General features: G+C 34.8%; 1 protein-coding gene across 4 annotated transcripts; it reads right to left on the minus strand.

Annotated features, from left to right (window-relative positions):
- Window positions 1-3,203: 3,203 nt before the first annotated feature.
- LOC100787033 (E3 ubiquitin-protein ligase RGLG2) lies at window positions 3,204-9,634 on the minus strand. Of its 4 annotated transcripts, none has more exons than XM_006604041.4 (12): window positions 9,270-9,634; window positions 8,315-8,565; window positions 7,384-7,468; window positions 7,150-7,290; window positions 6,950-7,063; window positions 6,757-6,854; window positions 5,766-5,845; window positions 5,572-5,677; window positions 5,357-5,484; window positions 4,867-5,023; window positions 3,586-3,642; window positions 3,204-3,462 (listed from the first exon to the last, which is right to left on the minus strand). In XM_006604041.4, exons 2-12 carry the CDS (start codon window positions 8,552-8,554, stop codon window positions 3,382-3,384), a joined length of 1,287 nt encoding a protein of 428 aa, XP_006604104.1. In that variant the 5' UTR covers window positions 8,555-8,565; window positions 9,270-9,634; the 3' UTR covers window positions 3,204-3,381. The 4 variants fall into 4 exon arrangements, with proteins under 4 accessions (XP_006604104.1, XP_003555130.1, XP_006604101.1 ...); XM_003555082.5 differs by having other exon boundaries at window positions 8,952-9,634; XM_006604038.4 differs by having other exon boundaries at window positions 8,315-8,701; window positions 8,952-9,634.
- Window positions 9,635-12,793: the final 3,159 nt, after the last annotated feature.

The following is a 12,793-nucleotide window of genomic DNA, read 5'->3' on the forward strand; positions in this document are numbered from 1 at the left end:
ATGACAAAAAGGATGCCAAAATGCATTTTTTAAATATTACACAATTGCATAATTAATTTTTAAGTGTTATTAAAAATCATTTTAACCCAAGGTATAAAATTGACAATAAGGCCTTTATTCATCATTTTGCCTCACTTTTTTTCTCTCCTCACAAATCATCCTTTTTCTCTTTAACTTGATGGTTGAATGTTCTAAGCTACAATTCATCCATTCCAAGAGATAAAGAGTTATAGGCTAGAGTTCCTTCATTATTTAGGGATTTGGACTTCTCCTACTTGTTCCCATAATTTTCTCTCAAGGCCTAAAGTTGAAGGCAAGATTTTTGCTCTACTTTTGGGTGTGTTTGGTTCCATTTAAAGTCTTGGTGTTAGCAAAAGTGCCTCTTTGTAATACTTCATTTTTTCTTCTCAAAACCAAGCTTATAAAAGGACGAGGAAGAGAAATCCATCATTCTAAATTGTATTTATCTTCTTCTCTTACTCTATTAGTATGAAGCATGGTTAGAATTTGTATTAGGTAATGATTTCGGGTATGAGTGAACTCATGCATCAAAAATGCGATGACGAGAGGGATGTGAAAGCAAAGTCTGCTTGCATGATGGAGCTGGATTGTGATGTATCCATGGGAAATAGAAGGGACTAACAATGTGCATCAATATTAGGGTGTAAGTCTAGGCTTATTAAGCCACTTTTGAGTCGGGAATTACTTCCTGCATCCCCCCCCCCCCCCCCCAAAAAAAAACCCATACATACCTAAATACCCCTCACTAGGCTAAATACCCAAGAAAATCCTAACCATCACTTCCACATAACCACCATCACCATGCCCCCCTCCATTGACCCACTGAAATCAATCCATCATTTCAAGAAAATGTCGTCACCATCGATGACTGGTGAAAAACCCTCAATAGAGTCATCCTTATCATCGTCGTTCTCTGTACCACTGCCACTTGATCCTTGACACCAAGTCTGCCATCACCAACTACGTTATTAGCTTTATCATCAAAAAGTGCCATGTCATCATTCTCACCAAGGTCTACTTCATCGTTGATGATTTCTCTATTTTGAATGAGTAGGTTTGGTGGTTTCAAAAGCCATGTTTTTGAACTGCAAAAGGGTTTTGGTGCATCAGACTTACAAATATTTGGTGAGTTGATGATGCTAGATCTACTGGAACTCCCCTTCGAGGTGTGTGTTTCATGTTGTGCACTTCTTCCAATAACACACACAAAGGAATCAATGTGGTGTTTCGGTTATGTCGATGTTGGGGGGGGGGGGGGGGGGGTCTGATGGGGGTCCAACATTCTCCAACCTTATTCCCGAAAGGTCATTTTTTAAGAGTATCCTATTCTGTAATATGATTTTCATATTCTAAAATAGGTATTTTGGAATAGGTTTTCAAATTACTTATCTTATTATGGAATAAGCATTTTGGAATATGAAAATCATATTCCAAAAATAGTTATTCCGAAATAGGACACTCTTTCGAAATGACCATTCTAGAATATGGGTGCTTGGTGACGGATATTTTTATCCATTGAAGTCTTTTAGGCAGTACAAGAAGCAAAAAGGTGGTACTGGAAGTAAAAGTCTTTTGAGTGTAACGAATTTTGGACTAGGATAACCACCCTGGGCTTGCATTTAGCTAGGACGCCACTATCACCCACCATTGCTACTACCACCCTTTCACTACTATCACCATCACCATTGGCATAGTAACTATCACCACTTTATTGCTAACGCAACCATTATCACTATCGTCGTCATCGCCACCACTATCACCATCTATGATTATCTAGTTTATATCAAATACAAGATTGAATAACATGATAATGTTCTTGTGTGCATTGATCAATTATCCTTTTTTTTAATATCATGTTCTTATCTTTTTTCTTATATTCTATCCTATTATGACTTAACTACCAAACAAACTAGGTCAAGACATTATCTCTCTTGTAAGTACACCATAAGCTTTAGATCAAAACAAAATTCCAAGGTCAAACTCATAAGATACCAATAATTGTTGTTTTGTCAACAATGATTCATGTTATATGGGTTATTTGGCTTTGTAGGAATAAGTTGAGCTTTCGGAGTGCTAATAGACATTTGCATCAAGCTATTTCTATTGTCCTATTTTGCGTTTCTTTTACTGGTTTTTGTTCCAAAGGTACCACATCGAACTATATCACAAAATTCTTCATTTTGCAGGGATTTATGGTTCCAGCTAAGCCTCCAAAGCCATTTGTAGTCAAACAAGAGGATTGGAGTCAGTGGCGGATCTAAAACCCTAAGTCAGTGGGTGTAAATTATAAAAAATAAAATCAGTGGGTTCAATTATATAAATATAAATAAAATAAAATATAAAAATATAAGATTTTATTTATAAATTTAATGAATTTTAAAAAATGAGGGGGTGCAAGTGAATACCCTCGCTGGCTGTAGGTCCGCCACTGATTGGAGTTCGCCAACTTTGGGATATATTAAGTGCAATACAGATGGAGCCTGTAGAAGCTTTCCTGGTCATGCAACTAGTGGGGGGCATTTTCAGGGATAGCTGCGGTGCTTTTCATGGTTGTTTCTCAATTTACATTGGGATGACAACTGCTTTACATTCGGAATTGTATGCAGTCAATAGTCATGGTTGTTGTAGAACAGCACATTCGGTAGGGTGGAATAGGATGTGGTTGGAATGTGGCTCGAAGCTTCTTGTTTTAGCTTTTGAGAATATGAACTTGGTTCCTTAGGTGTATCGAAGCAAGTAGAAACATTGTCTTCAGTTATGCTCTTTTACTGTTCCCACATCTACAGAGTGGGTAACCAATGTGCCGATAAGCTAGCTAATTATGAGATTGACCATCAATTGGATGTTACTTGGTGAGAGCCTATCCCTCAATTTATTTGTAATTGCCTTTCTCGCAATCGTTGTGGATTGCTGTCATTTTTTGTTAATTGTTTATCATGGATCTCTGGTATAGTCTCCCCATGCTTTCTTGTTGGTTTCCTTTTTTCTTTTCTTTAATAATATCATGCTATGTTTGCTAATGATAATTAGGCAGGGGGTGCCAATATAGTAGTGATGTCCCTATCCTAGTTTTGAAGCTTGTCATACTGCAACTTTTACATTAAATAAAAAAGAAAAAAATCAATGATAGGAAGAAAAAAAAAGAAAAAATATAATTCATCAAATGAATATATCTACAATAATTGATGGAGAATTCCCCGTTTCATATCTGGAAACATACATCTGATCAAGTGTTGCACCCAACCACACCTACTTCTAACCTTTGATGAATTTAACGAATCAAGAAAAAACCAAAGAATTGTGACTGGCACAACACAAAAATAAGAAAAAAAATAATACCAATTCCCAAGCCACATACGATTAGTAAAGCTTAATTCTTGTATTTATGGGGCTCCTGCACATGGGGCATGACTGAAGATCTTGTCCACATTCACAGCATGTCTTCAACATAAAATGAAACAAAATATGTTAAATAAACTTACTTTATTTATTTATTTTTTTGATAAGCAAACTTACTTTGTTTAATGTTTTCTGAACAAATATAGGAAGAAAATTAGTATTTACCTGATGCCCGCATCCGAAGGCCATATCTTTCGCATTGCTTAGACAAATGGGACAAAGCTGCATAAGGCCAATTTTAATTTGTCAAATTGTTGTAGATTACAAATTTACAATAACCCTTGAAAACATAAATCCAACAATAACCATTTCATATTCAGTCATTATAGATAAAATGAACGGTACAATAAGGGGAACCAAACAATGAAATTATGCAACTAAACTACATTTTGGATTCTTGATAATCACCATTTTAGATTCTGACGTTACCTTATGACGCACGGAAGAGACACCAAAATTATGCAACAAATGACACTAGATTAACACATTCTGTTTTATCACTCACATCAACAAGCATGCTTACTTCATTTGATAGTAGATTTTTCAGGCAACTGGTGCCATGAATATCTCTCTCCAGTATACTAAACCAAAATTCAAAAAGCTCCGCAAAATGATCCAATACATTTAAACAACTTTATATTTCTTTTCCATAAAGGAAGGAAGAAAAACAGTCATTTTAACTTAGGCCCTGTACATACACTAGCTTTCAAAAGTGCATCGGACCAATGTTTGCAACCATGTGAGTTCACAATTAAAACGAATTCATTTGAAATAAAAGTAACCACAAATCCTATCAAAAAATAGAATTTACAAATCATGAAATAGTATACAAAAATTTATTTACAAATGCCTTTACAGGTGGTGTTGGATTAACTTATCCTTTTTACCATTTTAATAGACAAAAAAGAGAACCAGAATGCAGCATACCAAATATTTTAAATTTTACAGCTACTTTACAATACCTATTAATGATGGTACACCTACTGCTACCATAATCAACATATGATATATATTTTTGGCTAAAAAATATGTTTGTAATTTTTAATAAATATCTAAACTTTTTTTGTATTGAGTAAAAATGAACAAAAAATTTATTACGACAACACAAGATTCAGATATTTAGTAGAAATCACTGACATATTTTAGCCTATATTTTTTGGCAAGATCAACATATGATATTATTAAATGCTAACCTATTGGTTAACCTAGCCTTGGATCTTGTCCTTTCTTTTATTATAAATAAATCAATAAAAGGAACTTAGAGTAAAAAAATGTAGGAATGATACATGAGTAATCTAATTTCTAAAATCTCAATAAATGAAATAAGAAACAAATATATATCCACACAATTTCTTGCAATTCCTAAGTAAATTCCTCAAGAATATTTTGCTCCCAAAAAGATATACTTATGAAAATAACATATCATTCTATTAGAAAAGTTCGTACTTGATTGTCAGAAGTGGAACTTGGGGCAGAAGGAGCTGTGGCAAATGGGTGGCTGTTGCCATGTTGAGGAGGGATACTTGGCTCAAACCTTGCAGCATGAGAACTATATCTGGGAGGTGGAAGAGCATGTCTTTGAGGAGCATTGGCTTGCCGACTACTGCTCAAGAGTAATATAAGCATAAATGATCACAAAGCCTTACCCAGAAAAATGAACACAGAACTTAAAACAGGGTTAAATTAATCTGCAGGTCTATGAATTATTAGACCAATTTTTAATTAGGTTACTAAACTTTTTTTGTTCAATTAGGTTCCTGAACTTGCATTTGCATTTGTTTTTTTTAATTTGATCCCTAATGAATACAAGTTCAGAGACTTAATTAAAAGATAAATACAAGTTCTTTGACCCAATTGAAACAAAAAAAAGTTCAGGGACTCACAAAGTAATTGAATCTTAAAACAAATACAAACAGTAACGAACCAAAATATTTACCCCAGTAGCTTAAGCTCTATTGCTGCCTTGTACTGAGAAGGAATTTCCATCAATGCAGCAAGTGCAAATGCTGCCTCTTTTCGTGAAGGAGGGATGCTTTTTGACATAATCTCTGTGAAATTCACAAACTACGGAAGAAGAAGGAGAAATCCACTGTGATTCACTGGATCAACTTCTACTGGTAAATATAATGAAAGTTTTATGTCATCAGTTACCTGAAAATTATCAAAGGCCCGAGCTGGGATATTGTCATCAAATTCCTTCATCATGTCCCACGGTCCATCTCCAACGCCAACCAATATGATTGAAAGAGGAAATTTACTGCGACAACTCAGGCATATAATTAAGGAACAAGAAGTTTCAAGTAAAGGAAACATTATCAAATAAAGACTACATCAGAATCACCTACCTAGCTGCAACTATGGCATCCACAGTCTTCTGTTCTTGTGGACTTGGTCTCCCATGTTTAGTGTCAACATTTTTTGTTACCTGTGTAAAAAATTAGTGCATGAGTTCATTGTCTGTTCTTCATACCTGAACATAATAGCAACCGCAAGAAGACCAATTCTTTCGCATGGAAATTGTGACCATATATGAAATTACACCTGAGAAGAGTTTTACTTGTTCCCAAACAAGTCATGTAACATATCTATATTCTCAGCCTATGTCAAAACCCATGAACGGAGCACAAATAAGTCACCCATGAATGTAAATAAGACATACACACGCCCCCCAAATTCCAAAATAATCCTATTCTTCAATGTGTTGCACACAATTTTATTGAAAAGATCTCCAGTTAAAGATATATTTATCTGTATGCCTATCCTATGTTGGATAAAATGCTGGATATGAAAAACACACAAGTTGTCAAAGTAGCAAACGACGGATATTAGAACCCTGAGCTCACCAAATAAAAGGTTCTGACATGGTTATAGAAAAAAATATATTTATTTACATAACACTAGTAAGTGAAATGGACCCAACGAAGAAGCCTTGGGTTGAGCCATGCATATGCAACCAAAAATAGAAAATTGCACAAAAACAACCCTATTGTGAGGCAAATTGATACCCTTTAGAGTTCAGTACTCCAGAAGCAGTGCTAGTTTTTTTCAAACCTTATGCAGTTTAATAACAAATCATGCATTAAGGGGAAAATGCAGCAACACAAATTAAGAAGATGGATTCTTGTCCAAAGTTTTATGCCTAAAGAAAGAAGAGAAAAAACTATGAACCAAAAGCACAAACTGAGTTTTGCACACCATGTTATTTCCCGATCTAAATCCAGCAAATAAAAACAATAAAACTGATATTTGATAAGCCCGGTGGAAAATGGAAAATCAATCACATTGATAAAGTAGCCAATTCTTTACTCAAAGAGAGCCTCATATGAAAGCGAATACCTGGCCATCTGCGATTATCACCAACACATGGTACTGGCCTCCACTCTGTTCAACAATGCTCATGGCCATTTCAATTATTGGCGCAAATGAAGTAGGACCTGAAATTAAAATGTGTCATTAACTCAACATTGGAATATTATAACTGGAGTAAATAGAGTATCCCTAGTAGCAAGAAAAATAGTTAAATCATAACCTGCAAGTCGAAGATGAGGAACAATTTCCCTATACCGACTCAACACATCTTCAAATCCATCGCAAAATCTTTCACTCGGATAGAAACTGAAGACATCTTGATCGTGTGTTGATGCTGCCATGATATCATAGAAATCCTTTTAGCCATATCTTAACTTTCAAAATAACGCATTCCTTAAGTTAAATTGTTTAAAGAGATACCATCTCCAAATCCAAAGCAGGGGATCAAGTTATCCTCATCGAATGCTGCCAAGCTTTTCCCAATAATTGATATTGCTTGCTCATAAGGGTTCAGACCTCTCCCAATGTGATGCAAGCTTCGCCTATTGAATGAATTCTTGCCTAAAATATGAACACCAAGTTCAACATATTAATTACGCTAGAGCACTCTTCATAAATTACAGCATTAGTAAAGATATATAAATAAAGCCTTACCTGTCCACTCATTACTCTTGGTGAAATCAACACCAACAATAAGATTAGAAGACTCAAGGCCTGCAAGTGCAAGAGCCTCACTAACCTGTAATCAACCAAAAGTTTAGAAATAAAACAATTCCAAAGTGTTGATTTTTTTCCAGTAACACAAAGATAGGCAAGAGCACCGTCAATGAGAAAGGAATTTGAAAATGCATTCTGATATTGAATCATAATGGCTATATGCATATTGTATAGTTCTAAACTCATTGCAACTAACTAAAGACACGGAGGTCTAATCTTTGTCTTCATTGAATTGAATTTAGCATAGTTCAGCAAGCACATATCAAAGCAAGATGAACACGCTGCCATCTACACTCTGAAACCTAGTTCATAATGCATCTATATCTGAGAAAGAAGTAATCACACATACACATCCTTCTACAAATTCAATATGACAAACATTGCACAAGTATAGTAATTTTTGCTTTTTATTTTGAAAATACAACCTTCCTAAACGTCAAGATAGTCAAATAAGAAAAATCATCTTAGGGTACATTTGACTAAGCATTTATTCAATAATTTTTTATCACACGAAATCTTATTCCATAAATTTGCCCAGAAAACTTAAATAAAAAGAGCTTAAGTTTCAACAAGAAACTTGTTAAAATAAGCTAAATAGAAGAGTTATAAGTTTCTTTTCTCATGTTCCAATAAGCTCTCTATACCCATTGAAAATATTATATCGGTCTAATCATATTTATGGTTTCGATCAATCTCCACATGACATTTAGTAAGTTTCATTAATGCTTTCTCGTAGTTGAAATTGAAAATCTCAGTTACATGAAAATTAGTCAGGACCATGGACACACGTGTTTCGGACCATACAATAATTTCTCAAACCAAACACCACCTAAATGCTATATAAAACACTAAAAAATTAAGCTGTTACCTGATCTATGGAACTGTAATGATCAGAAATTCTTGAGTACCTCCTCTCTAGCTTTGTACTATCATAGCGTACCATTCCATCGCCACCATAAGCTTCATAGCCATAAGAAGAATATGATGGTTGCGGTTCATTGAAACCATAACTCGATAGTGGATCCAAGTAAGCACTCCAAGAAGAAGAAGAAGACCTGACAGATGAACTCTGCCTCCAACTTTCCTCCTTAGAATTTTGACCCCCCATCAACACACGCACTTCTCAGAAAACCCAAAAATACGAAGACGATTAAAAATGAAGCAATGAACACAACCAATAATTCTTCCAAATGCTATATAAAATGATATGAGTGTATCGTCCTTGAGGTTGCAGTTTCCATTTTCCAAGCAACTTCTGAAAACTTGTTCAATGCGACAAGTAATTAATGAACAAAATGGAAGCTTCACGATAACCAAAACGACTCGTTAATTATAACTAAATCCACCAACGCAAGTAACACAAAAGTCGTGAAGTAATAACCCCGAAGCCAAAAATATACCAGTTATTATTGCTTGTGGCTTCAAGCACAAGGAACCAAGTTTCTTTTGACAAATCGCCACGAGAGTGAAAGATTAAAATAAAGAGAAGAGTCTTAGAAAACTACCTAGAAAAAAGAACACACGATCGTGATGAGACTAACGTAGATTCCTCAAGTACTTCATAGTCAACAGAATAACCAACAAAAGGAATTAAAACTGAACGGCGTTTACTGTTTCACGCGCGGAAAGGTGGAAACGGCTCGCGTTTTGCAGAAAATTAAAGTGGAAACGACTGTGGGAGTTCTAACCTTTTTGTTGGTGGACGACATCTAAGTATTTTTGTAAGCTCTCTTATAACCTTGAGGAATGTTCTCCTCTTTCCCTAGACCGAACTCACCTAAACTTTATGTAACAAAAAAAATGTATCTGAATCTTGAAGATACCTTATGATGATTGAGATGAAGAGTAAATAAAACGTGATATGATATGATATGATGTTGGAGTGTTCAGGGATGGTGCGTGGAGTAACACTGGCTGAGAATCTTGAATGGTGTATACGCAAAATGAGAGCAATAATTGAGATTTGAATATGGAATTTTTTTGAAAACTATGAAAAGGTGTGCAGGGTAGGGGAGCAACAGAGAAGGGTCTTTTTTGTTCTTCCTTTTTGAAGGCTTTTGTGGGAGTGTTGGAGAAGCAATAGCATGGAAGTTTCGCGTTTTGTATTGGAACTCAAACTTAAAACGGTCATGTTCGGCGATGACTGTTACTTGCGGTGGCTTGGCACCGAATTTACATGAAAATTTTTCTCTGTCTTCACGAAAATGGATGTTTTGTTATGTTTTTATTTACGTGTACGTTAACACAACTTTTGATGAATTAAGAATACAATAGTACGATTTAATTAATCATTAATGATTTGCTTACACAAGGAGAAGGCATGAGTATTTTGGAATTGGATTGGATCGGGTTTGAATAGAGAAATTATGCATGCACTCATTTTGATTTCATTAATTATCATCTAATATGTTTACTTAAATTTTTAATCAGATCAAATTCAATTTAAAAAGTTAGATTGGATTGATTTTACTTTTAATTTTTTTAGAAAATATTAAATAAATATAAAATATATAATAAAAATAATAAAACGTAATTTTAAATTTTAAATTTTATTTATGTGTCATTATATAACTAATAATATAATATTTACACATCTTAATTCAAATAATTATAAATACTAAAAATATCTTTAATTAAATATATTTTTCGTAAATAGATATAAATTATATGATAATTTCTTAAAGAGTTAATTGCATTGACCCCTTAAGTTTCAAGTAATTATACTTGATATCTCTCTCTTTTACACCTATCCTAATTTTTGACACTGCATTATTACACTTGGCCCCCTTAGACGTTAAAGATGTTAGTAACGTCAATGTTAATAGGTCATGTGATTTGCACATGCTCTTTAATGAATTTTTATTGGACAAAAATACCATCAACTTCTTCTTTTAAACTTTGCATCAAGTAACTTTAAGAAAAGATGGACACACGAACGGACAGAGCAAAGGAAAGCACAAATTCTTACAGAAGACTTCATTTGTGAAGAAAATCAGTTTCGTTTTAGTTTTTAATTCAAATTAATTTACATAATGAAATGTTATAAGCATGGTTTTGTGCATATAATTGTGTTCTCTTTCTCCCCATTCTCTGTTTTTTGCATTTTGAGTTATTGGTGGAGGTGGATGTTGGGTTTGGTGTTCAAATGCAATTATTAGTGTTTGTGTAGCCTTATCTCATTGTGTTTGGTGTTGGATTTGCATTTGTTGCCTCAAATTTTGTATTGAAAAAATTCATTTTATTTTTTTGCGGTTGCTTTTAGGATGTTTGTTGAAATGTCTCAATCAAGGAATGGTTCTTCTTCAAGTGTAAGATGTTGAGGATGATTATGAAAATATGAAGATGTCAAAGCTTCTTGTGTAATTTGTGAACCGATGAATTATTTAATTGCTAATGAATCAGTGAGACATTTTTTATATGAATAAAATTTGGTATTAAATTGTAACACCCCATTTGATGCAAGCTCCATTGGAGCTTGTAGGCCTAGGATCTTCTTCATCAATGGATTCCTTTGCTTCTTGGAAGATAAATGGCAGCGGAATGGAGAAGGAAGAGAGAGAGAGGAGACGCCACTTCAAGGAGAAGATGAGTCTAGAAGAAGCTCACCACCACAGGAGGCCATGGATAAGAGCTTGGAGGAAGAAGGAGATGAATGAAGGGAGAGGGAGAGAAGAGCACGGAATTTTGTGCTAAAAAAGAGCTCTGAAATCTGAAGTTAATATTCAAATGATCAAAGTTGAAAAAAATGCACACACATGACCTCTATTTATAGCCTAAGTGTCACACAAAATTGGAGGGAAATTCAAATTTCACTTGAATTTGAAATTGAATTTGTGGAGCCAAACTTTGGAGCCAAAATTTCACTAATTATGATTAGTGAATTTTAGTTATGGTTCAGCCCACTAATCCAAGATCAATTCCAAGATTCTCCACTAAGTGTGCTTAGGTGTCATGAGGCATGAAAAGCATGAAGGACATGCACAAAGTGTGACTATATGATGTGGCAATGGGGTGTAGTAAGCAAATGCTCACCTCCCCCTCTAAAATTTAATTGGATTGGGCTTCTACCAATTCAATTAAATTTATTTCCAACCACACACATCAAATAACCACTTAGTGCATGTGAAATTACAAAACTACCCCTAATACAAAAACTAGTCTAGGTGCCCTAAAATACAAGGGCTGAAAAATCCTATATTTCTAGGGTACCCTACCTACATTATGGAGCCCTAAATACAAGGCCCAAAAATAATGAAACCTTAATCTAATATTTACAAAGATATGTGGGCTCGTACTTAGCCCATGGGCCTGAAATCTACCCTAAGGCTCATAAGAACCCTAGGACCTTCTCTTGCATCTCTGGCCCAATCTACTTGGAGTTTTCTATCCAATGCCCTTGCGGGGTAGGATTGCATCATTCCCTCCCCCTTGAAAAGGATTTGACCTCAAATCCCGAGGTTCTTGAAACTCTGGGCTTTTTTCCTCAACACCTGTAAAAAGAACAAAAACATATGTATTAGTGGTGTTTAGTATGTTGAAGTAAGGTAAGGTCTGAAAACTCATTTCCTGGGCATCTTCCCATGAAGGAACATGGTTCCTCACCAACTCAATGAGTGGTGCTACAAGTATAGAAAAATATAGGGTAAACCTTTTGTAAAAGTTTGTTAAGTCTTGGAAGCCCCAAATTTTTCTTACACTTGGTGGAGCGGGCCACTCAGGAATGACCTTTATTCTCTTAGGATTCATGGGAACCCCTTGATCACAATTTAAAAAATTAAGAAAAGTAAAGCAATAGAACATACCTTTTTCTGTATTTTCATGTTGATAATTCCTACCAAAAAGTATGACAAACCTAAGGTGTCCCATATGAGTGCCTAAGTTTGTATTGAAACTAAAAATAAGAACAAACCTACCTAATGAGTCCCTATGTACACAAATCATGAAGATGTTGGGTGGACGAGTGATTTTACAAAAGAGTGTTGCACCACCCAAAACATTCATCACACCACCTATTTTAGGGATTTGGTGCCTAATAATACCTATTTTGGGCACCAACAAAGCACAAGGATTTAATCTCTTGCGAACTAAACTCTCATCCAACAACTCCTTTACTTGAGGAATAAACTCAAGCCTAAGAGATGTGGCAATGCTAACAAGTGTATTTTTACAAAGGAGAAAATGTGGAGGTTGTCTAAGAAGGGAAATTTCTTTAATATTTGTCTTTATTTCAAAATGTCTTTCCTTCTTAGCTAACCTCTTGGAGGAGACACTTACCTCCTTACATTCCTCCTTAACCATTAAAGGTTGTCCTTCTTCTTGGATATAGATTTCTTCACTAGATTCTCCC

This window comes from Glycine max, chromosome 19, assembly GCF_000004515.6.
Source record: "Glycine max cultivar Williams 82 chromosome 19, Glycine_max_v4.0, whole genome shotgun sequence".
Classification (NCBI taxonomy): domain Eukaryota; kingdom Viridiplantae; phylum Streptophyta; class Magnoliopsida; order Fabales; family Fabaceae; genus Glycine; species Glycine max.

Bases quoted from the DNA above. Each gene is read 5' to 3' on its own strand.
- LOC100787033 (XM_006604041.4), bottom strand. From the start codon at position 8,554: ATGGGGGGTCAAAATTCTAAGGAGGAAAGTTGGAGGCAGAGTTCATCT. The intron at 5,846-6,756 runs GTATTCGCTTTC...TTTTTTACACAG, and splicing joins TGATAATCGCAGATGGCCAG to GTAACAAAAAATGTTGACAC. The intron at 5,485-5,571 runs GTAACTGATGAC...CTTCTTCCGTAG, and splicing joins GGGCCTTTGATAATTTTCAG to TTTGTGAATTTCACAGAGAT.